The sequence below is a fragment of the Lynx canadensis genome, chromosome B3, assembly GCF_007474595.2.
Source record: "Lynx canadensis isolate LIC74 chromosome B3, mLynCan4.pri.v2, whole genome shotgun sequence".
NCBI classification, from domain to species: domain Eukaryota; kingdom Metazoa; phylum Chordata; class Mammalia; order Carnivora; family Felidae; genus Lynx; species Lynx canadensis.
The window spans coordinates 64,193,282-64,218,433 of NC_044308.2; the positions used below are offsets into that span (position 1 = coordinate 64,193,282).

The 25,152-nt window shown below is 45.4% G+C and overlaps 1 protein-coding gene across 2 annotated transcripts in view; it reads left to right on the forward strand.

Moving 5' to 3' along the window:
• Positions 1–25,152, forward strand: part of RASGRP1 (RAS guanyl releasing protein 1) — an 83,770-nt gene that overhangs the window by 46,069 nt on the left and 12,549 nt on the right. For both annotated transcript variants that reach the window (XM_030318533.1, XM_030318534.1), the window contains 13 exons: positions 1,282–1,387; positions 7,015–7,077; positions 8,047–8,178; positions 10,281–10,434; positions 14,301–14,474; positions 15,445–15,561; positions 17,745–18,020; positions 19,351–19,431; positions 20,692–20,796; positions 21,512–21,621; positions 22,405–22,549; positions 23,499–23,535; positions 24,293–24,445. In XM_030318533.1, the coding sequence (XP_030174393.1) occupies positions 1,282–1,387; positions 7,015–7,077; positions 8,047–8,178; positions 10,281–10,434; positions 14,301–14,474; positions 15,445–15,561; positions 17,745–18,020; positions 19,351–19,431; positions 20,692–20,796; positions 21,512–21,621; positions 22,405–22,549; positions 23,499–23,535; positions 24,293–24,445 (1,653 nt within the window). The remainder of the gene's footprint in view (positions 1–1,281; positions 1,388–7,014; positions 7,078–8,046; positions 8,179–10,280; positions 10,435–14,300; positions 14,475–15,444; positions 15,562–17,744; positions 18,021–19,350; positions 19,432–20,691; positions 20,797–21,511; positions 21,622–22,404; positions 22,550–23,498; positions 23,536–24,292; positions 24,446–25,152) is intronic.

A 25,152-nucleotide genomic window follows, 5' to 3' on the forward strand; every position in this document is an offset into this window, starting at 1 on the left:
ATCATTTGGTGCCCTCGGAGAGATGAAATGGCAGGGCAAGTCGTGTCTGTTCTTCCATCTGATACTGTGCCCGGAATCATTCAAGTTCCCGTCAGAGAAGCGAATTCATGTGGTTTGTTTAAATGAAAGCACTCAAACGAAGGAACTCCTCACAGAGATGAGGATGCTGTTAAGGGATGCTGCACCCAGGCTGTCAACAACCACAAGTTACCCCCCACCCCCATCACCACCCCCTAGGGCCACAGGGTCAAGGAAGATTAAAAGTGTTAGATCCAATGAGAGCTGGAGTCATGGGGGAGTGGCCAGCCAGTGTGGTCATTCATTGAAGAGGCCTATAGCTGCTATCAGGGAAATAGCGCCAAAGCAGAGAGGGGATGAGAGAGAAATATCTTGAGTCCTCCCCCCTCCCATCTGTTGCTGATGCTTCCCCGTGGCTGAACCCAACTGGAAGCTGGCTGGCAAGGGTTATGCAATCCATGGTGAAGGACAGAGAATAGATCTGGCAGCAAATAACCAACACTTCAGGCCACAGCTGTTGAAAAGATTTTGAAAACCACTCCAAGGGGAGTATTTACACCCAATGCCATGTATAGAATGCATCTCGTTATTTGGTTCCTGCTGAGACTTGGAAAACCTAGCTAGCCATGATCTTTGAAGTGAACCATCATGGATACTTGTAACCCACCCATCAATCTCCAAATGTAATGTTTGTCCATAGTCTTCCTCCTTTATTTTCATCCAGAGGCATATTATTCTAAAACTAGGAAAGCTTGTTCAGGGCCCCTCACTGGTGTGAATACCTTCCAAGGCCATGGGAGAGCCACAGTTGTGTATTCTTGCCATCGTGTGTTCTTGTCAATTTTACAAAAGTAGTATGTTTAACTGTAATCTGTTAAGACTGTGTTTTTTCACTCTGACCCTAGAAAGCCCCCCCCCCATTATATGCACTTTAGGCCCCACAAAACTTGTATCTGCTTCTCTTTCCAACAGAGACTCAAGGATACAGTGCAAATTTTATCCCTTTCCCCAAATTCTCCCATCTTTCAGGTGGGGTGGTTAAAGAACATCAAAATGAACAATTTGGGAAGGGGGGAATGCAGCAGGAGGGTAAGAAGCAGAGAAGGGAGGGGTGTGCAGTGCTCAAGACAGGGGAGAAGAGCACTGTGTGGAGTACCCCCTCTCTGGCCGTCCACCTTCAAGTGACGGAGGGTTGTCACGTGTCCCGCGGGGGACTCATTTCTCACGGGGGCCTCGCTCAGATGCTGCTCTTTATGCTTTCAGATGCAGATGGAAACCTGTGTCGAAGTAACCAACTGTTGCAAGTCATGCTGGCCATGCACCGAATTATCATTTCCTCTGCTGAACTGCTCCAGAAAGTTGTCACCCTATATCCTTTAGCACAGTGGCTGATGGTCCCCAAGCGGGATTCATTCAAAAGTATTTCAAATCTTGAGATTTGAAATTTGCTTTCATGTTGATTGGTTTGGAATAACCCCAAGTGGTAAATGGGTCCAAATGTCCTTTGAGAGGTATGGGGTTTGTCTGTGTGTCTTGGGTGTCCGCGTGCACACGCACACGTATGTGTCACTTCTGTTGGGTGGGGCAGTATTAGCAATGCTGATTGCTCTGGCAAGTAGTCACAGCAACGGGCAAACACAGTGGTCTTCAGCGTGTCTGGCTAGTAAAAATACGTGTCCTGTAGGTTAGTAAGAATCCCTGTTCATCCTGTGCAAACTGACGGGGGGGTGCAGTCATAACTCAGATGAGAAACTGGCTTTCCTGTCCAATTCCTCAATTTTCCCCAGGTTCTGGAAAGAGCTGCATGACACCCCAGTAGCTGGAGTCTGCTGGTGCTTCTGCTTCAGGCAGAGATGGCTCTCAGCCCAGCAAACCTGGCTGGATTTTAACTGTCTTACGCGGTGCAAAGCGAGTAGGGTGAAGAAGGAGCCTGCCCTCTCCTGCTCGCGGAGCACAGTGTAAGCTGTGGCTGTAGTTGGGGTGAGACTGTTGAGCACCTGAAGCCCGGGTCCCTGGCACTGAGTCATGAGTGGTAGCTCTTCTGATCCTTCACCCCTCCCCTGACCCCCCTCCCATTTCATCTCATGGCACACCAGAAGGTAAAAGCCACCAGAAGAGACTGAATCTCTTCTATAACCCTACTTATAAATCTTTACGTTTCAGATCAAAGGAGATGTTTCCAGCAGCATTCCAAGGGAAGAGCATTGGGAGGGGTCTCTGTAATTAGAGGTGCAGGTCGTAAGTGGGTGTCTGGTCTGCAGAGAATTTTTAAACCGTCATAAAGCTGACTCACAGTCTTCCGACTTTTTGTTAAGTCCACGTACCAACAGTTCTAAACAGTATCAGTGATTAACTCCTCAGTGAAACACTTGTTGGTCTAGGGACTCAATTGTGCCCCTGGCTGTCCCCATGGTGGGCAGACCCTCTCCCCTCCCCCTGCTCTCTCCCACACCCCCAGAGGTTTGACCCCTCACCCTTGTCCCTTTCCTCCACTTTCACCTCTGCCTCCTCAATGGCACCTGCCCCTTGGCCTAAAACGCATTCAAGTCTCCCCAACCTAAAAATAAACTTCTCAGCCCTGCCTTGCCTCTGTTCCATTGTTAGGGTTAGAAATTTGATGCACAAATGTCTTAAAATAGTCTGCACTCACTATCTCCAATCTCTCAACTCCCACTCACTCCTTAACTGAGCCTGGGCCCCCACCCGTGCTCAGACTTTCCTCTGATGTCACCAGTGGCCTCCTGGTGGCACCAGTGGCCTCCTGGTGGCTAAGGCCAGGGGCTCTTTTCTGTCCTTGCTTACTCTGGGCTTTGTGGACAATCCCCTGCTTCTCCAAACCCTCTCCTGCAGGGCTCCCAGGCGGTGCCCCCTGGCTCTCCTCCTTCCTGAGCCGCCCCTCCTCTGACTTCCCATCTGGCGCCTTCTCTGAGCACATCTTAAATCAGGGGACAGTGTCCTGGTTTACTTCTCACTCTACCTCCTTCCTGGGTGATTCCCCACCAGGCTCTCCACCTCCATCCTTTGGTGCCATGGACTTTCAAATCTATATTTCTTTAACCCAAGCCATTTTGTAAAAAATATCTGGACTAATTTGTCCTGCCAACACTTGGATCGTAATATGCTCAAGCCTTAATTCGTTTTCTCACCAGCTTCATCTCCAACTACTGCCCATTAATTCTGCTCTGACACCTGCATTTTCAGTTTCAGTTTCAGTGCATGGTGTCATCGCCCATCCAATCGCCCCAACCAGAAACCTCAGAAGCACACTTGACTCCTCCCTGCCTTTCACCTCCTACAGAGTCCACTACTCAGTCCCAGGGCTTCTCCTTCAGAAATGACTCTTAGCTGTTTTCTTCTCTCCCCCTGCCCCGCCCCCCCGCCACTCCGGGCTTCATGTGGGCCTCCATCTTCTCTCCTAGGCCCCTCTCTGGGACTGCTGTTCTCCCCCACGTGCCAGTTCACAAGCCACCTTGGACGTGACTTTCCAGAGAAGCACGTCACATAAGCCCGTTGCTCCAGAGCCCCTGTAGGCCGCACGGGTAACGCCCCACTCCTCAGCTGCCAGGACAAGGCCTCCACAGTCTGAGTTGGGGTGTCCATTCAGCTCCACCCTGCAGCTCTCCCAGAAGCCCTTTCTTCCCAACCTGGAACTGCTCAGTACACCTGTGCCTGGGATGTCTTTGCCTCCCTCATTGCCTAGCAAGCAGACTCAGGATCCTTCTGTGAAGTCTTTCCTGACCTTTTCAGGCCTCCACACACCCCTCCCTTTTAAAGATACATCTAGTGTTTTTAAATAATGCTTTGAAAATCTAATTCCTGTCACTTTAGTTTTGTATTGCTAAAGTCAATGTGTCTCACCTCTCTGGTCCGGATGTAACCTGCCTTGAAAAGCTTTCCATCCGTGACTGCAGAAAGTGTGAGGTATTTCTATTCTGTTAGCTAAATAAATTGACCTACCAAGACTTCTGTCTGAGTTTTGCCAGTGTGATACATATGTGCTCTGATCTTTATAGATGACTGTTTCAAGTCGATTGCCGAAACTTTGCGTCTAGCTGCTGTTTGATTTGTGTTAGTAATATAGGAAGTTGCAAAGGTACTAAAAATTAATTTGATTACAAGTCAACTTAAGAAAAATATATAAATTTTTAACATATATTAAAAATATATACGCTGTAACTTATCCACTTACATGTCTCCTCTACTAATCCGTGTGTCCATCGACATCAGGAACCAAAGCTTATTTGTTTCTCTAGAACTTAGCTCAGGGACCATCTCATGATTGGACACAACAAATGTTGCCTTACCATTCATGAAAAACATTGGATACTCTTTCTATATTGGGACTTTTAGGTGAAAAACTCAAGCTTTGCTCAGGTCTGGGGTGGTAGAAGAGATTCTAAGAAGGGAATATGAAATATTGAAACCCAGGTTAAACACTGGAGGCAGAATGATTTTCTCTTCATGTGTCTGTCTCTGTTTTCTGACCTGGGAGTAATAGAATTATTAGTTAAATAAGCTTAGGGTTTCCTGTTGTTTCCTGATTTTTCACTGTTAAAAAAAAAAAAAAAAAAATTGGGATTTTGAAACATGCTTTGAATGGCTCAAATGCCTGAAAAGTACAGTCAGAACTGTACTGTACTTCATAGTCCTGGTACCAGCTGTGAAGAGAAGGAAAATGCGTGGAGCCTGAAGCTTCCAGCAAACAATGACCTTAAGCCTTGCAAGGCAGACAGACCCCTGAGCCTCTTTTACTGGCCTGCACATACTGGGTGTTCCCCTTCTCTCCCAAAGGGAGAAAGCGGGTGCTCTGCCTCACTTCAGGGCTGCCTTCGCTATGGTTTAGGGGCTCTGATGAGCGGGGAGGTTCTGCCCTTAGGATGGGTGCCCTGCCTGCCTGCCCCCTGCATGCGGAGCACCCGCATGCACACTGACTGGTTCACACAGGTTCTGCCCCGCCCTCGGCCCTCGTCCCACAGGGATGGATGGTCAAAGGGAGGGAAGGACCGGGAGTGACTGGAGGAAGAAAAGTCCATAGTAAAGGGCACCATGTTGATTTATAGATCTACTTGGTTGTTTTAAAGGAGAAATATGTTTTCTCTGCCTTCCCCATTAGAAAGGAAGACAAAAATTTCGAGAAGTACATCAAGTAATAGAAGTATAGAACCTGAGACCTATTGATCTGGAATGTGCCTTGTGCTTGAATCTCTTGGCACTGAAGGCAGACATTTCCTCAGCAGTGCAGCATAAGAAATGTAAAGTCATTCTGGTTCACTCTTAACTTCTATGCCCAAAGAAAGGCAGTCATCAAAGCCTTTTATTGCATGCAGTTTGATGGTTTCCTGGGGTTTTTATTTTTATTGTCCATGTTGTTATGCATGTGGGTTTTTGTGTTTTGTTTTTGTTTTGGTGCTTCTGAAGACAGATTTTATAGGCAGTGAATCTATTAAAATTTAGTTTTTAAATTCAAGTCATTTTATTAAAAGTACAAATTATACAACCATAGCTCTTCTTTAGGGATTCAGGTTTAGCTTGCAAATATTATTCTTTCTATAAGCCTAACATGTTTCACCAAGCATTTTTAAGGGACCTTGAAAAATGTTTGGTTAATTTGAATAATGGTAATTAAGTACTTCCAATGGTTTTAAACTACAATTATGAATTTTAAATTTTGGATTATTTTTAAATACTTAAGATGCCTTCCTGAATTCTAAATGGTTTTTATAATAGTACATTGAAGTTATAAACAGTTACCATTATTTTAGAAGTTCCAAAACTATGATTAAACTTAGTAAGATTTCAGTTTAAAAGCACAAGTCTAAAGCACTTAATTATATATTCCAAATCAAAGTTTCAAGACTATCATTCTAATATGCTCTAAAATATTACAGGGAGACAAAATCCCCAAATGCTCAGATTCCTTCCTAATCAGAAAACACTAATCCTAAGATGTGGACTTTCCCTTTTCTGTATTTACGTGTGAATTTTTCAGAGGTTTAGAATACACATTCCCACTGAAGGAAGACCACTCCGTCCCGTTGAGATCTCTGCCATCTTACTCACTGGCCTCCTCACTGGACTACTCCTACTGAATTCCCAGTAGGGCCTGGGAATCACTGACCCCTGTATTGCAGTTATGATGGCACAGTTTTTAAAAGGGAAAGAAGGCATCGCCTTGCGGGGGCGCACAGTGCACATACCAGCCTGATTCCTCAGTGTGTCGACCAAAAGTGGTAGATCCACCTAGGTTCACCATTGGATTGGATTTTGCATTTCTTTGGCTCGTAAAAGAAATATTCTTTCCACATATTTCTAAAGATATGCAAACTTAATGGGATCTTACTATTCTTTGATATTCTTAGGATGGCACCCTTCTCATGGAATATTCCGAATGCCATGGATCCTTAAACGTGATCAGTGATTGTATTTTGGATTGTTCACATGGCTTTGTCTGACTTGCCATCACAACTTGCAAGGTCCATCTACTGAGCCCCTTAGGCGTATATGTTACCATTTTTCACATTACTGCTTTTAATTATGACAATATATCTGAATATTCATTCCCCTTCTAACTTACAGCACAAATTGTTTATCCATTACTGGAATCACTTTAAAAGAGAGGGGCTCCTCTTTTTAAGTTGTTTCAGTGGGAGTCCTCATCTCTTGGGCATGGGCAGGAAGCCTTTTGCCCCTTCACTTCATAGAGGCCACCTGTGTTGGGACCTTTCCATGCTGTTGGCTTCCCACTTCTCCTCCTGCAAAGGACTTCTCCTTCTTTCCACAAGCCATTTCAGTGTGGGCTACATGGAAGGTCACCACTGTCACCCTTCCAAGGTGATAATATGCATACAGCTGCACACATCAAGTTGGTTTTTATCCTATGGCCAGAAAGAGAAGAAAACATCTGGGAGGGGGGTAGTTTTAGCAAATACTTCCACAGATAAGAAGTTGTTTGGTTTCTGTAACAGAGGCTTTTATTTCCCTTAACCACAGCCCTACCTATAAGGATGCCTTGGCAAAGAATTCGCCAGGGCTTTGCCTGAAGATCTGCTATTTTGTAAGGTAATGTTTGTGGGTGCAGTTGGGACTTGTGGAGCGGGCGGAAATGAAAGACTGAAGCAAGGGGTGTTAGTTTTTTCCTTGTGCTCCCCACCTATCCTGTCCTGTCCATACATCACCTCTGGGAGACTGGAAAGGGCAGTGCTGCGTGCCAGAGATCCCTTATTGGAGCAGTGTTTTTCTAGCATGGCTGAGCTTTACTATTTCATACCAGCCTTTTCTTCAGTCTGATAGCATTTTTGATATCAAATGGCAGTAGGGAGAGATACAGAGATAAGGAAGGATCTCTTCTCTTTTTCATTTTTATTCCTAATTATAAAAGTAAAACAGGTCATATTAGAGCATTTTGAAAATACAGAAGAGAGGGTAACTTTAGTAATAGTTATTCATATCCCACCCCACATTTTGGGATATTTCCTCTGTCCTTTTTCTAAGCAGATTTTTTTTTAACATAGCTGAGATCAAAATACATACAGAATTTTGTGTCCTATATTTTTCATTTCATATCATAGGAATCTTATTCCATCATTAAAAACTTTTTGTAGACAGTATTTTTAATGGCCATATAATATTCTGAGATCTGATAGAGAGTAACTTACATGTGCACTACCTGTCTTTGGACATTTGGTCTGTCTGTAGCTGTGCTCCTTCTAATTATCTGTGACACACATGCTGGTGCCTAAATCTTTGTCATGGCTTTTTCTGTTATGATTCGCACCTCCTATCACAGCATGCCAGTTTGCAGGGGCAGAGGACTGCCAGCAGGTGGTTTTCTTCCCATCCCCCACCCCCTCATATTCTGTATATAGAATATGTATTCTGTGTTCCCAGGCATGTAGAAGGACAGGCCAGCCTCTGTGTCTTCCTCATTCCTCTTCATGGGGAAGAACCCACCAAAGCACGAGTCCTCGGCTGCAGTTTTGGATTGTTTTTTTTTTTGTTTTTTTTTTTTTTTTAACTCCCACCTTTTAGATACTGGATAACAGAATTCTGGATCATGTTTAAAATGGATGCCAGCTTAACACACACCATGGAGGAGTTCCAGGAACTGGTGAAGGCCAACGGGGAGGAGCTACACCGCCGTCTGATTGACACGACCCAGATGTGAGTTTCCGGGTTCGGGCTCGCCTTTCCAAACCACCCCCCCTTCTGTGCCGCCTCTGACAGCTGCTCTTGGCCCACTCGGAGAAGCCCCTCACACAGGCTCAGATTGCATCTGATCGGCTGAAAAGTGAAGAGACTGACATTTAATAGGAAAGCAGATAAAGCTATAAGTGACTAATATCCAAGAGCAGAAGAAAAAAAAAAGTCCCAGTGGAAAAGAAATCAGGTAGCAAGGTAGTGACTAAAATGCACCCAGGTCCTGAGAAACTGAAAGCACCTGCCTAAGCTTCCTCAGCAGCACATGCCTCAGGTGTGGGCCTTTGTCAGTGAGGAAGGGGCGGTGCAAAAATGCATTGAGGGTTTCTAACCTGTATGGGTGTCCACGACAGATGCTTAGACTTGCAGAGATGGGAAGGCTCACAGGAATATTTCAGATCATACCTTGGATTTCTTATCTATGAGATTGGCCCATTCTGGAAGCAGGAGAGCCTTTCCTAAGTCAGGGAGAGGACCGTGCACACACACACTGCGTGCTAAGGTTTTCTCAGTGTGGCCACTTTGTTTTGGAATAATACACATCCCTAGAATATAGACTTCTAGGATTGAAGCATATTCTGGAGATCATTTCATCCAACACCCCAGGAAATGGAGGCTTGGCAAGGTCATTTGGGGTCACACAGTGGCAGAGCCGAAGCAGGACTGTGACAGCCCTGGCAATGTGCTGTCCCATAGCCACACAGAAATGACTTCAGAATCACATTTCACGGCCCCAAATATTTTTCTGTATGACAGTTTGGATTCACTGTACTTCTCTGCTTAGAATTTACAACTTGAAAGATAAAATTTCAAAGAGTGGTGCCTTGGTGGCTCAGTCGGTTAAGTGTCAGACTTCGGCTCAGGTCGTGATCTCACAGTTCCTGGGTTTGAGCCCCATGTCGGGCTCTGTGCTGTCAGTGCAGAGACTGCTTCAGACCCTCTGTCTCCCTCTCTGCCCCTGCCCCACTCACACACTCACTCTCTCAAAAATAAATAAATTTTTTAAAAACTTAAAAACAAATTTTTTTAATATAAAATTTCAAAGTAACAATGCTCTCTTTTTAAAGTTATAGAACCTGGGGCATAGGGCAGTTTTCACACCCCAGTGTCTTCGTCCCAGTATGTACCTAGCTGGCTTTTTTCTACCAGGATTTCCCACAGTAAGTTCTTTGGGAAGTAGTCAGTAGGATAGTGCCTGACCAGATCTGCTTGAGAGGTAGTGAGTGAAGCTTCCCTTTTGCAGCACATCTCACCCTGTAACGTGTTCATTAGCCAACGGGGCTACAGAATCGGTAGCATTTCCCAGACTCATTTAAGCACAGAACCCTTTGTCAAGAGACAAGGTGCTCCTGAATACCAGTTTGGGAAACACAGATCTTTACCCTGCTGCCTCTCAAAATATGGCTGCTTCCTTCTGCTAACTTAGTGAGGGAAATTGAAACACACCGATCGATTATAAGAAATTATAAGAATTATAAGAAAATGTGGGGATTGGGGGGGCACTCTAGGGTTAGCTAGGTTTCCTTGGTCATTTCAGTGGCTGGGAATATCTGAGGGAAATGCCACAAGTCTGCTCAGAGTGACCACACATTCGTGCACGATTCCCTGAAGCACAGCTTCTCATCTCTGTGGTTCTCTGCGCTCTCCTGGCACCAAAGCTGAGATCTCCAACCCAAAGAGAGAGTCCCCATCACCCTCAGGAGAACGAAGGGACACACAGAGGGCATGGAGACAGCAGACATGCCAGGAGACAAAGGAAAGCAAGGATGAAAGGCCAGGAAACTGTGACCAATGCCCGAGACTGTCTTTCCCACGGCCTTAAAGTAGACACATTCTACCCAGTTCCCCTTGACATGCTCAGAAGGTTTGTTGAAAACAAGCAAGGCTTTCCTTGTTGGTGCCCTAGAAAAAAAAGTTGATTTGAGGAAAGTGTTAATGCTTTGTTTTGGTCGAAGACAGTTAGCTAATGGTGCTTTGTATATTCTTGTAGATTTACTCGAATTAAAAAATAATTCTGACCTATTTCTTTTTCCCCATCTTCTCCCTTTCATGTTTGCCCACAAAAGCAATGCCCGTGACTGGTCCAGGAAACTGACCCAAAGGATAAAATCAAACACCAGCAAGAAGCGTAAAGTCTCCCTGCTCTTTGACCACCTGGAACCAGAAGAGTTATCCGAGCACCTCACGTACCTTGAGTTCAAGTCCTTCCGGAGGATATCCGTATGTACCCAAGGGGCGGGAGGAAAACTTCCCTGTGCTATTTCAGAAAATAAGCAGAGCAATTCAACAGCTCATCTGCCATCTAACCCTGGAGTCCCTCCACCCCTCCAAAGCTCAGGCTTTCCCATCAGACTTTGTAGAGTCTGGAAAACGAGTACACTAGAAATTTCTTTGTTTCTCCGCTGTGTTCCTCACCTCCTGTCCTCCATGCCATCCCACCACTCACTCAGGTGACAGTTCTGTGGGCACAGGTGACACCCTGCACGCATACATAGACAACTATACACACGCACGCGCGCGCACGCACACACACCTTACCCTTGATAACCATTAGGCTTCCGGATTTTTATTTTTAAATTTTCCTTCGAAAAAAAAATGAGGATATGTCCTTACAGAGTTTGATTCTAGGATAGTCTTTGAATAGCTCTGGGAAATCCTGAAATAAAGTATAGACTAATTTTCTAGCCGAGAATATAGCCGAGTTCTTGACAGAGTGCTGACAGGGCCCAGCAGTCACCCATGATTCTAGAGATAAACCATGCTGACCCAAACCTTGCTCCTTAAAACTCCCTATGTGATACCAAAGAACGCTGGTTCTGTACAAGAGAACTTGTCGGCATGTCAGATGCCAACAGACCCTCGCTGGCCAATATGCTTTCCTGAGAAATGACACCTGTCGTCCACTCTGTGTCCACCCCTGCCAAAAGACAGTCTTCAACTTTGCTCTAAAAATACAGACTACCTAGTTGCCGGATGCGTTTCTTAGAATGACCTGTGTTCCCCAGATGAGGGGATGGGCTGCTCAGAAAGTGGCCTAAACAAGGTCACTCGGCCTGTTAGTCAGACCAGGGCTGGGGCCACATGACTCTTTGTCACTCAGCACCAACTTATTGAGCCTGCTTGTGTCTGGAAGGAGAACTACAAACCAGGTTACAGAGTTACTTCATCTTTTCTCCCATGCTGCTGACATCGTCCCGTTTACACACAGCCGAGCGGCCATTCAGCCAGCCCCCCAACTCCCATGTGGAGACAAGCCTCCAAGCACTGATTCACTGGCAAACCAACCCCCGCCCCCTACCCTGACAGAACCACAGGCCCTGACTGGGAAGCTTCTCCCGGGGAGTTTCCATTTGGCAGTGCCTCCCGTGTCACAGGGAGGGACACTGAAAAGAGCCATTTATCACACGGGGAATCTGAGCTGTGCCAGGCCCCAGCTGGCGAGGTGGCTCCAGCAGGCCTCCGGGATGTCTGCACAACGCCAGTGCTCAGACCGGCAGAGGCGGAAGAAACTGCTGTTGAACTAGGACTCTGAGCTAGTGCTCTGCCCGAGTTGAGACCACATTCTATTTACAAATGAAAACATCAGTTTAAAGTTTTATTTCTTCGGGGTGGCATGATGCCTTCACAGAAGAGGACTTGGGGGATTTTGTTTCACCTACAGTTCTAAGCAGTTTTCCCAAACAGTAGTGTCCCTCTCATTTGCTATTTCCTGCTTATTATAGTACTTATGACAGTACTAATTATATTAAAAAACAAGTGGATTCAGTGTTACAGAGAGAAGGGTATATGAATGTATTCACTGGAATGAGTCATGGGAACTTTCTCTCAGAACCAGTAAGATTGCTTATGTGTCCCTCTTTTTTTTTTCATGATTGATTGATTGATTTAGAAAGGGGGAGGGGGAGCCCATAGGGGGAAGGGCAGAGAGAGAGAGAGAATCCTACGCAGGCCCCACAGCTCTCAGCGCAGAGCGCTGCGCGGGACTCAAACTCACAAACCCTGATATCATGACCTGAGCCAAAACCGAGAGTCAGACGCTTAACTGACTGAGCCACCTGGGTGCCCCAACTTATGTGTCCATCTTGAGTACTTTTGGTCTGCTCTTATTTTTCCACCCATCAGCAATCACAGCACAGCAAGATGGGGCTCAGCTAATTTGCATGTATTTGGTTTAGGTTATGAGTTTTTCTCATCAGTGTATTGCTTACAAGTCAGGCAGGACTACGGTTCGTCTACTGAAGTAACAACCCCCCCACCCCCACCCCACCCAATCTCAGTGGTTTAACAAAGGCAAGTTTATTTTTTACTGACAGTTGAAGGCTACCGTGCGTCAGCAGGGCCTCTGCGGATCCCAGTCACTCAGGGACCCAGAAGTAGGAGGCTTCATCTTGACATGAACTTCTGCCATCTCTGTGCCATTGGAAAGGCAACGCAGCACATCATTTACTGGCTCTTATATCTTTCCCTCAAAAGCCCCATCACTTGCACCCAATGTTCTCCTGGCTAAACTGTGTCACATCTGATTTCAAAGGGGAGTTCAGAAGCAGAGAGCTCAACATCCCTGGGAAACCGCACCAAAAGCTTCCACAGGCCTGCTAGAGCAGAGCAGATGACTTGTCCCTCGTGGTCATACTATCTGAACAGAGGATGGTTTGTGATAGGGACAAGATAGCTGCAATCATTGGTTAGACAGCGATCTCCTGACACATTTCCAGTTTCACATAAGCTGTTCACCGTCAGCCGTAGTCAGTACCTTTGTCCACTTGGAAAACTGTGGTCACTATGTTGTAATAGCTAAGTGGGTTTCATGTACCCCATTCACATGGCCTCTGCCCGAGCTGGTGAGTTGAAGGAAATCCAAACAGGTTTGTTTCAGCATGAGGTTAATAATTACCCTGTCAGTAGCACCTCACGTGTGCAGCGCTCTGAAAAGGTAAAGTGCTTTCACACATTGTTGTGTTACATTAACAATTCCGTGACCTGGATAGGCCAGATTTTATTCTCCCATCTTTTTAAGACAGTTGTTTATTTTTGAGAGGGAATGAGAGCGTGAGCAGGGGAGGGGCAGAGAGAGAGGGAGAGGATCCGAAGCAGGCTCTGTGCTGACAGCAGAGAGCGTAATGCAGGGCTCAAACTCACAAACTGTGAGATCATGACCTGAGCCAAAGTCAGACGTTCAACCAACAGAGCCATCAGGCACCCCTGTTATCCCATTTTTAAGTTAAGAAACAGTTGGGGGTGCAGGGGAGAGAGAGAAAAAAAGATTTTTGTGAGAGGATTATCTGCTCGTCCCCTTAATTTCAGCAACAGAGCTGGAACTAGTACAGATCTTACTCACCTTGAAAATATCGTTACCTCGAAATGCATGTAATACATCTAAGCTGTCAGCATCATAGCTCGGCCTAGCCTACCTTAAATGTACTTGGAGCACCTTACGTTAGCCTACACTTGGGCAAAACCTGATGCAAAGCCTATTTGTAATAAAATGTTGAATATCTGCTATAGTTTATTGAAGACTGAAAGTAGAAAACACTGGTTATGAGTACAGATGGTTGTAAGCAGATCAGTTGTTTACCCTCCTGATCACACGGCTGCCTGGGAGCTGCAGCTCGCTGCCCAGCATCACAAGTTTTGTACTGCATATGGCTAGTCTGGGAAAAGGTCCAGATTCAAAATTCAAAGTATGGTTTCTTGCGAATGCATATGGGTTTTGCAACATTGTACAATAAAAAAAAAAAAAATCCTAAATCAAACCATTCTAGGCAGGGACTGTCTATACTGAGATTTCTGTTCTATATTCTTTAGAATTTAGAAGGGACACAATCAGTAGCTACTCAAATACAGTATTTGGGTTAACTAGTGTGTGTACACATCCACTTATGCCTGATGACTTTTGATGGAGAGAGGCCATGCTGTGGGTAGAGTAAGAAAGATTTCCTTCCCACCATTCTCATCAGCCAAGTGGAAGACATGCAAGGAGAAGACGAGGGTTCCCCTGTCCCGCAGAATCAACTGAGCAGAGGTGATGTGCCCCTCGGATCTCCCAGAATACCCGAGGCAGTCCTGATGGATTTCTTTTTCCCCAGTTCTCCGATTATCAGAATTACCTTGTGAACAGCTGCGTGAAGGAGAACCCCACCATGGAGCGGTCCATTGCCCTGTGTAACGGCATCTCCCAGTGGGTACAGCTGATGGTTCTCAGCCGCCCCACCCCGCAGCTCCGGGCAGAAGTCTTCATCAAGTTCATCCAGGTGGCTCAGGTGAGTGACTAGAGTTAAGAATTTTGGCCTGGGCAATGAGCTAAAGTATCCCGTCTTTCCTGCAACCTAGTCTATCAATTAGGGCTGCTTTCCTCTCCTAAAGCATGGTGGAGTTTATGTGCCTTGAACTGTTCCCAGATTTAGATATGATGATTTGTCTCTTTCCCATATAAGGGCAGTATGGTGAGGACCATACATACTATCTCAGGGGTCAGGATACAGTTTTAGATCTGTTTAGATCTTTTAACATTTTCAGAAGATGCTTACCAGCCTACATCGTTGCCCCCAGTCTGGCCCACACAGCAAAGGGAAATTTTCCAGGATTTCCTGGAGCTGGGCCACCTCAGTTCTTAGGTCTTTGAGCCCATATCGTGTCGAATGGCTGCATTTAATGTCTGAGGGCAGAGTTTAAGCATTTGATAAGAGGAAAACAAGGTAGTACGAACACATAATTGAAATTCCCGAGATTCTACCTCCTTTCCCAGTTACTGTCTTGCATAGACACTGACATTGCACAGAAAAGACAGTCTTTGTCCTTAAAAATACAAGTCTGGTTATTTAGGATCAAGGATATAAAATATTAGCTCTAGGTGGTCAAGACCAGTGCTTCTCAAAGTCAGTACATGGCCCACCTACTCTGATATTACCTAAATGTTTATCCCTAAGGTCAGCCGTAGATCCCAGGAATCCAAATAGCCGTGCTTGGATCCAGAAATCTTTGGGTTAAACAAGTACTTTGGGCGGTTCTTAGAAACCACTGATGTAGAGGATGGTCCGCAGATCCAGTGCAACAAAGGAAGATGTGACACCGTGCTAAATTTGGGACCTTTGGTCTGAAATTAAGCCTAAGGGGGAAAGTGGTCTGACAACTGCAACACCTCATTGCTAGGCTTTGGTATTAGGAAGACTCGAATTGAGAGGCGTGTAACTGACATGTATATTGACTACGCTCATCTCTTTTGTGTCACAGAAGCTCCACCAGCTACAGAACTTCAATACATTGATGGCTGTGATAGGTGGGCTGTGTCACAGCTCAATCTCCAGGCTCAAGGAGACAAGTTCGCACGTCCCACATGAAATCAATAAGGTCAGTGCTACTGGCTTCTCCGGGGCCCCTTAGTACCATTCCCAGGACGAGCATCAACATTTCCCCCTTAAGAGGCAACCCAGAGAGCCTTTCCGGGGCACATCACCCTTTGTCAATTAGGCAAACTGCCAAGGAGGCAAACCCCAAGAAAACCCATAGGATGGGAACGACCCAGGTCTGAGAGTCACTGTGATTCAGTCTGGGCTCAGCGTTACTACACGTTCCAACTGATCAGTTGAAAGAATGTGTGTCTCTCTCTTGCACTCCTATGAATATTCGGAGTCACCGTCTTTAATACTGACTCTCTTCCTCCAGCAACTTTTTCCAAAATGTTTTCCTAAATAGTGCTTCAGTTGACTGTAGTTCAGTTTGCATGTGAGACGTGTACAGCGAGCAACACATTAGAAACCTACCTATTCAAATCCTATGGAGAACGACATTCTGGATAGTTGAAAATGACCTTTTCAGGTGCCACTTTGTAATAGATAGTGTTTTGTTGAGGAGTATTTTTCTTAAATGTCCTATGCGCTTTTCTACATTCTTTAGATGTTACAGAATAGACTTTAGCTCTTTATAGCATAGGGCTGTTGTGATGAATACAAACCACGAAGACGCACTGGAGATAAGAATGCAGCTCTGGTGTGGACCATATTAACTGCTCTTTTGAGCATTTCCATCTTGTGGGAGAGGACCCCCTTACTAACCTCAACCCCAGGCCTCCCAAACTGCATGGACAGACTCTTCTTAGGGAGACATGCCTGTGTCTCATTGCCCCGTTTTTCCCGGGTGTTCAGCCTCCTTCTGGGGAGTCTCAGATTCATCATCCCTGCTCTCACCCCACCCCCACCTCCCAATTCCCTACTAGTTCTGCCAGAACTCGGTGGAACCACTGAAAAGGTTCTTCATGTCTCAGAAGTCACAGAGGGAGACAGTCATGGAGATTAATATGCTCTTGTGCTGTTTCACTTACAAGATACACCTTGCTCCTCTTAGCCTTGGGTCCCTCCACAGCAGTGGTTTCTTGTCTGTAGCTGCTTGACCCTCAGGGTGGTCTGCGGCCAGACTTAAATCAAGTATCCCCTCATCCCCTAGTAGTTTATTTCACCTTCTAAGGAGAATAAAACTATCTCATTTTTGCTGCTAGTCTCTCATCATGTGAGCACTGTTGGCTCAGAGGTAAGGAAGAGGCTGTCTTGCCAGCTCATTGTGAATGGGGGGAGGCTAACTTCAAACCTCAAATTCTTCACTGAGGAGAAATGGTACTTCTTAGGCCACAATTTTATTAAAGGAATTTCCAGCAGTGTTTAAAATATTTTGTGCTGTAACATAATTAGTGGTCTTTACTTCCCATCTTTGCCTGTTGAGGAAGCCTGCCATCATGCATGGGGATTGGGGTTCTGTAGACTGCCACCTTGAACCAGGCATATTTGACAAGAATACCAGAGGTGGCTGCTCCCTTTTTATGCTGTACAGACCTGCCCTTTCCTGGGCCGGAAGCCCTAATGAAGAGCTCCCCGGGGCCTCGGCCTCACATTGTCACATGCCTTCTGCTGGAAATTGGTCTATTGGTTCAGTCTCTGGTTCAGGATTTCAGTCTGTGAGTGGAACATCACCTGCTTCCTTGACGTAGGCCTGTTCTGAGAACCGCTGAGAGAAGGCCCACAGAGGGCAGCGTAAGTCAGACAAACGCTCAATAGACCACTGAAGCTCCCAGCTGTTCCCCATGCCTGCGACGGTCAGCACTTCCGACATCACATTCCACACGTGTCTCTGGAAGCATTCAGAGGATACTAGGGAGGGGAACTGCATGGCGTGGGGACAGAGGTCAGGGGGACACTTACTCTCTGCTGTATATTCTTGGACCGTTTTCATTTTTATCTCAGGTTTTTATTTTTATGTTTAAATTTCAGTATAAAAATAAGACCTCACTTAAAATTTCCCAGTAGATAGTACAATGAAGTAAAGCATACTTTGTGTGTGTAAATACACTCTGACATTTGAAATCAGCTAGACTTTTTTAAATCTGGGAGTCACAGTCTGTAGCTTTTAGCGTATCACCTCCTGCCTGAGAAATTAGGGATGGGGTGAAATAGTGGGAGAGGCTGAGAGGAAACAAGGTGGCCTCTGCGGACAGTACACCGTGCCTGGTGGGCACCTGTGAATGGGTCTCTTCTGTTTTGTAGGTTCTGGGGGAGATGACCGAGCTCCTGTCCTCCTGTAGAAACTATGACAACTACCGGCGAGCCTACGGGGAGTGCACCCAATTCAAGATTCCCATCCTGGGGGTGCACCTCAAGGACCTCATCTCCCTCTACGAGGCCATGCCCGATTACCTGGAGGATGGGAAGGTGAACGTCCACAAGCTGCTGGCTCTTTATAATCATATCAACGAACTGGTCCAGCTGCAAGAGGTGGCCCCACCCCTGGAAGCCAACAAGGACTTGGTGCACCTGCTGACGGTGAGGCTCACACGGGAGGCAATTACTGAGGGCTGTCCGTATGCCACACACCACTCTCTGCGCCTTACCAAGTATTAGCTCAGTTCATTTTCATGAAACACAATGGAGTAGGTACTACCATCATCTCCACTGTTTGGACATGGATACTGAGGCATAAGGATATGACGTGTCAGAGGACCACACGTGAGTAAGCAGCAGAACCTGGGTTCACACCCAGGTGGTAGGACTCCAGAGGTTATGCTCCTGAGCAGTATGCCCTCCAGAATCCTAGAATTGTTTCTTGCCCCCAGCTACAAAAGCAATCCTCAACTTTCTGGGAGGAAGGAAGCTGATAACAAATTAGGATACAAAACTTCTTAAGAGTTAGGGATAGTGTATTCTCAGTTACAAAAGGGTAAGGCAGTGAGTAAAAAAAGCAAACAAAATGGAGGCATTCGAGTCAAGAATAGGTGAACACATGTGGTGGTACAGGAGCCTACCTGCATGGTCAGATAAACTCCCTTCCAAAAGCATGATTCTGTAGCTCACCACTGTGTGACTGTGGGCATGTAACTCTAAATCTGTTTCCTCCTCTGTAAATCAGAGATTACTCTCTGGGATAACTTATAACTTCTCAGTTCTAAAATTATACAACTTTTTATCTGTATTTTTGTAGAATGGAGTAACTGTTACAGCCTCTTCCTCCCTCACATCATGATTCTGATAGAGCCCCAGGATTCATAGCCAGCTGGGGTCTAATGTTAGCCCTTTTGCTAACTGGCCAGATGACTGTGGCAGGCCTTGGCCTTAGACATTGTCTGTTAAAAAGATGTACCAAATCTTAACTTTCTCGGATCACAAATCATGTGATGAAAACCATGAACCTCCCAGAAAAATAGACACGAGTTCTGGACCTCTTGAAGCCATCCGTAGACTCTAGGTTACAAACAAGATTAGTTATATGAAATTGATTAACTCTTAGTATCATTTTATAATACCTGTTGTCATTTAAACTGGGTTGTTGTAGAGAACAAGTGAGGTGTGGACCATCTGACCACATAGGGCCTTCTGCCTAAGCTCTAGATACAGGCTTAGATATTAAATCAGATCTTAAAAGAGGACATCTTGAAACTTCTCCAAAATTTAAAACATTTTAATAAGAAGGAGCTAATGTTTGCCTTATTGCAGTACCAAGTGTTACGCCCTCTAAGCTTTGTGAATCTTGAAAACAAAGAGCCTAGAAGAGTAAATAAACAACAGGAGAGGAGGAGGTACCAAGAAAGAAACCCATCAACCCTGGGAAAGGCAAACAACATCCTAGCAGTTAACCCTGTTCTGTTTTGATCTGCAGTTGTCCTTAGATCTCTACTACACTGAAGATGAAATCTATGAGTTGTCCTATGCCCGGGAACCAAGGAACCACAAAGCCCCAGTGAGTTGTTCATATTTTTATGCTAAGATTGCTGCATGTAACAGGTGCTTTACAAGTTGCTCATCGAGCTCATCATCTTAAGGAACAAATCTTTATGTGATAAGTACTGTGTTTCCACTCTGCCCAACCTTGTGCTAGGCACAGAGAAAACTTCACCATATGTACAAGTAATTCTTGGCCAGAAAGAGCCTGCAGTCTACTTGAAGGGATGAGACTAATACAGGAACTGTAAATATATGCCCTAAGCACATCCAAATGACAGGTGCAGTCAGTCAGTGGTTTACTGAGGAGGGAGATGGTGTCGCGGGCCATAGTGACATCTCCTTCCTATTATAAAGTATCCTCACATCATTCGTTTCTCTTCTCTGATTTTTTGATGATAAGTGTATACTACTTAGTAAAGCTGTAGAGATCATCCTGTATTCATCTGGGTCAGAAAGGACAGTCTCCTGGGTCTTTTGACCTCTTGTGCTGACAAGTCCTCACAACAGTGCAGTCCTGGTGCTGCAAGGAAGGATCTACACAGGTTGTCTCGCCCCACCTCCCGTACAGGCAGGTGAAAATTTCAGTTTTCCTTGTGAAGGACCAGAATTCCCCTGCAGTCTCCAGGGAAGCTGCCCAGTCCCCAGATAGTACTCAGGGGAGAGAGTTATCCACACATAAGAAATTCAATTTGTCTGTTCAGGTGGCTACATGATACTGTCTCTACAACCGAAAGATCAAGTTCTAGCTCCTACTCTAATGAAAGCTGTTCACTGAAAATACTTAGCAGGTTCCACTTTCAGGGTGTTAGAGGCATTTCCATGGAAAGGGTACCTTCCTCCATTTGGGTCAAGTCTCAAATATTTAGGAATGGATTCCATCCCCCCTTGTCCAGGCCTCAGGCTTTCTTCCTTGTGTTATCCTGCCTTTTAGCTGTTTTTCTCCTCATCCACATCTTTATTAACCAGTAAGTAGAGAACAGAGAGGAAATTTAAATGATCCAGTCTTTTGCTGACAGTTTGACAGAAAGTCTAATGGGTAAGTTTAAATTATCTGTAGATGGAGATAATATACGTGAGAAGCATTTTGTCACCTATGAAGCACAACAGTTGTTATTAGCCAGGATTAGAGCTCAAGATTTCAGTTCCACCGGCTCTCAGTTCCTGGCACATAGTTGAGGGCTGTTCATAGATGCAGCCATCAGGTAGTGGGAAAGGAAGTTGCTGCTGGTTGTAGTGCTTTATAGTCACAGGGATTTCTCTGAATATTTCATTTCAGCCACTAACACCTTCAAAGCCCCCAGTAGTAGTGGACTGGGCTTCTGGAGTATCTCCCAAACCTGACCCAAAGACCATAAGCAAACACGTCCAGAGGATGGTGGATGTAAGTACAGCTGTGCTCCGGCAGACGGAAGCAAGGCACATACAAACTGGCATAGTTCTGTATGCGGCCTGGGGGACACGGTGGCAGACGCGCAAAGGTGGGAAACCTGACACTTGTTCCTAGCGCACACCTCATATTGTGCCTGCAGGACAGTTCATAGGTTACGTTTTGCCAACACGCTTTGACCTCCTGTTGCGGGGGGGTGTGTCTCCTCTTAGAGACCAAGCAGGAGAGCATTGCAGTGGATTTGGGGGCAGAGAGGTGGTAGAAGGGTTTTAGTAGAAATAAGGATAATAAGGAGAATCTAATACTGCAAATTTGGCCCTCCTGATTCTCTTCATGGTTAACTGCTGAGGAGAGTGTGTGTCTATATTCATCCTTATGGACCAATCCAGCATAACAGAAAAGTGAGAGACAGTACGTGTCAGAATAATTAGTAGAGGACTACAGGGCAGGGAGCACTTGCAGCTGGGCTGTTCACAGAAGCAGTGGAAGGGGGGCGGAGCAGAGGGGACACCCCTGTGCAGTGAGCTAGGAGCACGCAGGCACCGGGCAGACGGCACGATTGGTACACTAATGGACCTGAGGGAACCGTGTCCTCTCATTCAGGCTGAGGAGAGGCTTTTATCAGATGCTCAACCCTTTGTCATTTGGCTAAAGGGAGAAACGATCGGTTTCGCTTTGGTAATCACCAGAGAAACTCCTTTTTTCACAGTCGGTCTTCAAGAACTATGATCATGACCAGGATGGATACATTTCTCAGGAAGAGTTTGAGAAGATTGCCGCCAGTTTCCCCTTTTCCTTCTGTGTGATGGACAAAGACAGGTGAGGGTCTGTGTATGGAATATGAGGCTCTTGGTGCTAAGGGAGCAATCATCACATGAATGCCTGTCTGGTTTTGGTTCACATCACAACAGACAATAAAAAACACATCTGTGTTAAATGTCTCAGAACTGAAAATTTCATAAACCTGCCAGTTTAGTCAACAAGAAATAAGAAAAACTTTAGTCTTCCTTCTGGCTACAGATTATGAGAAACAACTATTTATTAATACCTTGCCTATTTTTCTGAAGTTGATAGAAGCTCTCTTGGTTTTCTGTGTGAAATCAAAGGTATGGCACGTGGGTTCCAGTTGTATGTCATGTACTGTCTAAAGGCAAACCGCAGCATAAGGTATTTCTCTCCCTATACGCAGTTTCCATTTCTTTTTTCAAGTCTTAAAATTTGCTAGGAAAACCTGCTTTGGCCAGATAACACCTGTGTAGAAGTGGATACTACCACGTCACCTCTTTATTACATGCTGTCCATGTATCGCTATTTAAGAGGGCTCATGGAAGTAATCCTCAGTCCTATGTGCTGTACTGCCACGCAAGGATAGAAACAAAAGTGAGGGGTGCCTGGCTGTCTCAGTCGGTGGAGCATGTGCAGCTCCTGACCTTGAGGTAGTGAGTTCGCGCTCCACGTGTGGTATAGAGATTGTTCAAATAAATCAACTTAAAAAAAAAAATTAAAAACAAAAAGCAAAACAAAAAAGGTGAGTTTCTAAGGCTAGAAGCCAGTCTCGCTACCTCAGACCCTACTCACACCTGGACTGTCGCCCGCTGGCAGGGAAGGCCTCATCAGCAGAGAGGAGATAACGGCCTACTTCATGAGAGCCAGCTCCATCTACTCCAAGCTCGGCCTGGGCTTTCCTCACAACTTCCAAGAGACCACCTACCTGAAACCTACTTTCTGTGACAACTGTGCTGGATTTGTAAGTTGTTCCTAGAGTGCTTCAGGTCGAACTTGAAGAGGGGTATGAGACGGTATGAATGAGCTTTAGGCCAGGCACAGACCTCATAACCCTTATCAACTATGCCAGCTTAGAGCCTAAGCTCTAATAACCTTGTTCTCAAATGGTTTGATGCATGGTTAACTTGAATTTAATGTTACCATTTCTTCCGGATATTGTTTTTACCTCTGGTGCATGAGGCTTGGGACAAATGGTAAGGAAATGTTATATTTGGGACATACTTTTTAAGTAATTATATTCAGATGCTGTTTCCAATGTTAGAAAAAAAAAAATAGGAGACATCCCTGCTCTTCCCCCTTCAAAAGGAACTGCTGTTAAGAAGCCATGTAGTTCTGCCCCTCCTCTGTCCCAGCCCTGTCCAACCTAATCCCTGACCACAGAGTTCTGTATACTTGTTCTTTAGTTTGGAGTTCTGAGAAACCTGTTTATTCTTTGATTCATCTACTTCAAGCCTCAAGAAGGCCTAGACCATAGAGGTGCCTGGGTAGCTCAGGCTGTTAAGTGTTCGACTTCGGCTCAGGTCATGATCTCACAGTTTGGGAGTTTGAGCCCCTCATAGGGCTCAGTGCTAACAGCTCAGAGCCTGCTTCGGATTCTGTGTTTCCCTCTCTCTGCTCTTCCCCCACTCATGCTCAGTCTCTCTTTCCTTCAGAAATAAACATTAAAAAAAATTAAAAAAAAGAAGGCCTAGGCCATAGGTCCACACTACTGAGCTTCTTGAGAGCATGAGACTGTGATCACAAAATCTTCGTGTTTGCAGTTTAAGGTCAGGAGGGTTAAGACAGGAGATAAACAAGGCTTTTCTTCCTTGAGGAAGAGAACACAAAGAATGGGTATCAATGTCTCGCCTAATACCAGATTGATGAAGGATGTATAGTGTGCTCTAACTGTCTCCTATCTTGTCTCATAGCTCTGGGGAGTGATCAAACAAGGATACCGATGTAAAGGTAAGGCTCAGTTTTGTGGATTGTCTTGCTTTTTCTGGTCTTTGACGCTCTCCTAATAAAGCATTTTTTTACCGATAGTAGTTGTCCATTGAATCCACAACTTCTCAGTGCAGCTTACAGCCTCATCCCCAAACTGGCTTCCCTAGAGCACCCACTGAGAGTGACTGCCACCACAGAGAAGAGGAATGCCTGGGTGACCGGTTATAAAGCTTCCCCTTGCAAGGTCCTCTCTCTGTGTGGGTTGTTCTGGAAACAGAGATCGCTGGTGGGAGAGGCTTCCATATGGCCATGAAAAGGTGGGTCCCTAAGGAAAGGCACTTTGGGAATGGAAGTGATTACCAAAGGGCCTTGCCAGTTTTCCGTTTATCAGTAGGTACCTCAGGGCCTAATTGTCCTTCCTTATGACTAGAAAAATTCAGGAGTGGACAGGAGACTTTTACTGCAAGGAAGAAAGAGTAAGACCTAAGAGCTGGGAGCCTTTAGGGGGTCTCCTTAAGGTAGGCAGTATATGCAGGATGACTAGGACATGACTTGTCTCCAAGACAGTGGATGCTGCTTGAGACTCATGATAAGGGCTACAGCAAGATGGTAAGATCCAGAGTTGACCAAATACGACTACTAGGTTCATTAGGAATAGCAGGTGTCCTAGCTCCAGACTAGGACAGGCATGTGTGACAAGACAGCCCTGCATGAGTGTGGTTTTGAGACTCTGGAAAAGAAAGCCAAAGCCTTCCTGACTAGGCTGTCTTGTCCACAGACTGCGGGATGAACTGCCACAAACAATGCAAAGATCTGGTTGTGTTTGAGTGCAAGAAGCGAGCCAAGAACCCAGCAGCAATAACCGAGAACAGTACCCCTGGAGGGCCAACATCCAGCCTTTGCTCACTGGGAGCCAAAGACCTGCTCCATGGTAAGGAGACACTGAGAACATTCCTCTTGGAAAGTGAAGTGGGAAGGGTAAAGTTTTCGGGGAGGAAAGATGACCTTTGTCCTTCCCATTCTTAATAGAAACCACCACAGACACCATTGTGGAAGACACATTTTCAGAGTTAAACATCATCTTTAGGGACCACAATTCTGTCACATAAAATACACATTTTGATGGGAGAAAGGTGGCAGAGAGCAGCATGAAGGTCTGGGGCCTATTAAAGAAAAGTTAAAAGATGGAGATACAAAATATCATCATCCAAAACGCTCCTCCAAAAAATACAGGGTTGTTACTTTAGGATAAATACAGTAATTTAAATATTCTGATACTTCTGTTAATTACAGTTTTGAACTTTATTTGGGTAAAAATTTAGTGTTAAATTATGTCCTCTGGGGGAAAGTTAAACTAGGATCCTTATAAGGTTTCTAGTATTAGAAATTTTTTTGTTGTCCAGAAGCCACGTTGGATTTGTACACTATCCAGGCTGGGTCCTGGGCAAGGGTGTTGGGTGGAAGAAGAAAACCAGAAAGATTCCTCTCTCCTTTCCAACCAGTATCAAACAAAGCTAGAACTTCCCTATGCTATTCCCACTATACAAATGGGTCCCAAAGAAAACTCCTACCTGCTCCTATAATAGGACCAAACCTTGAATGCTGAGAGCTCCCAAATCCCAGGGTCCACAGAAAATA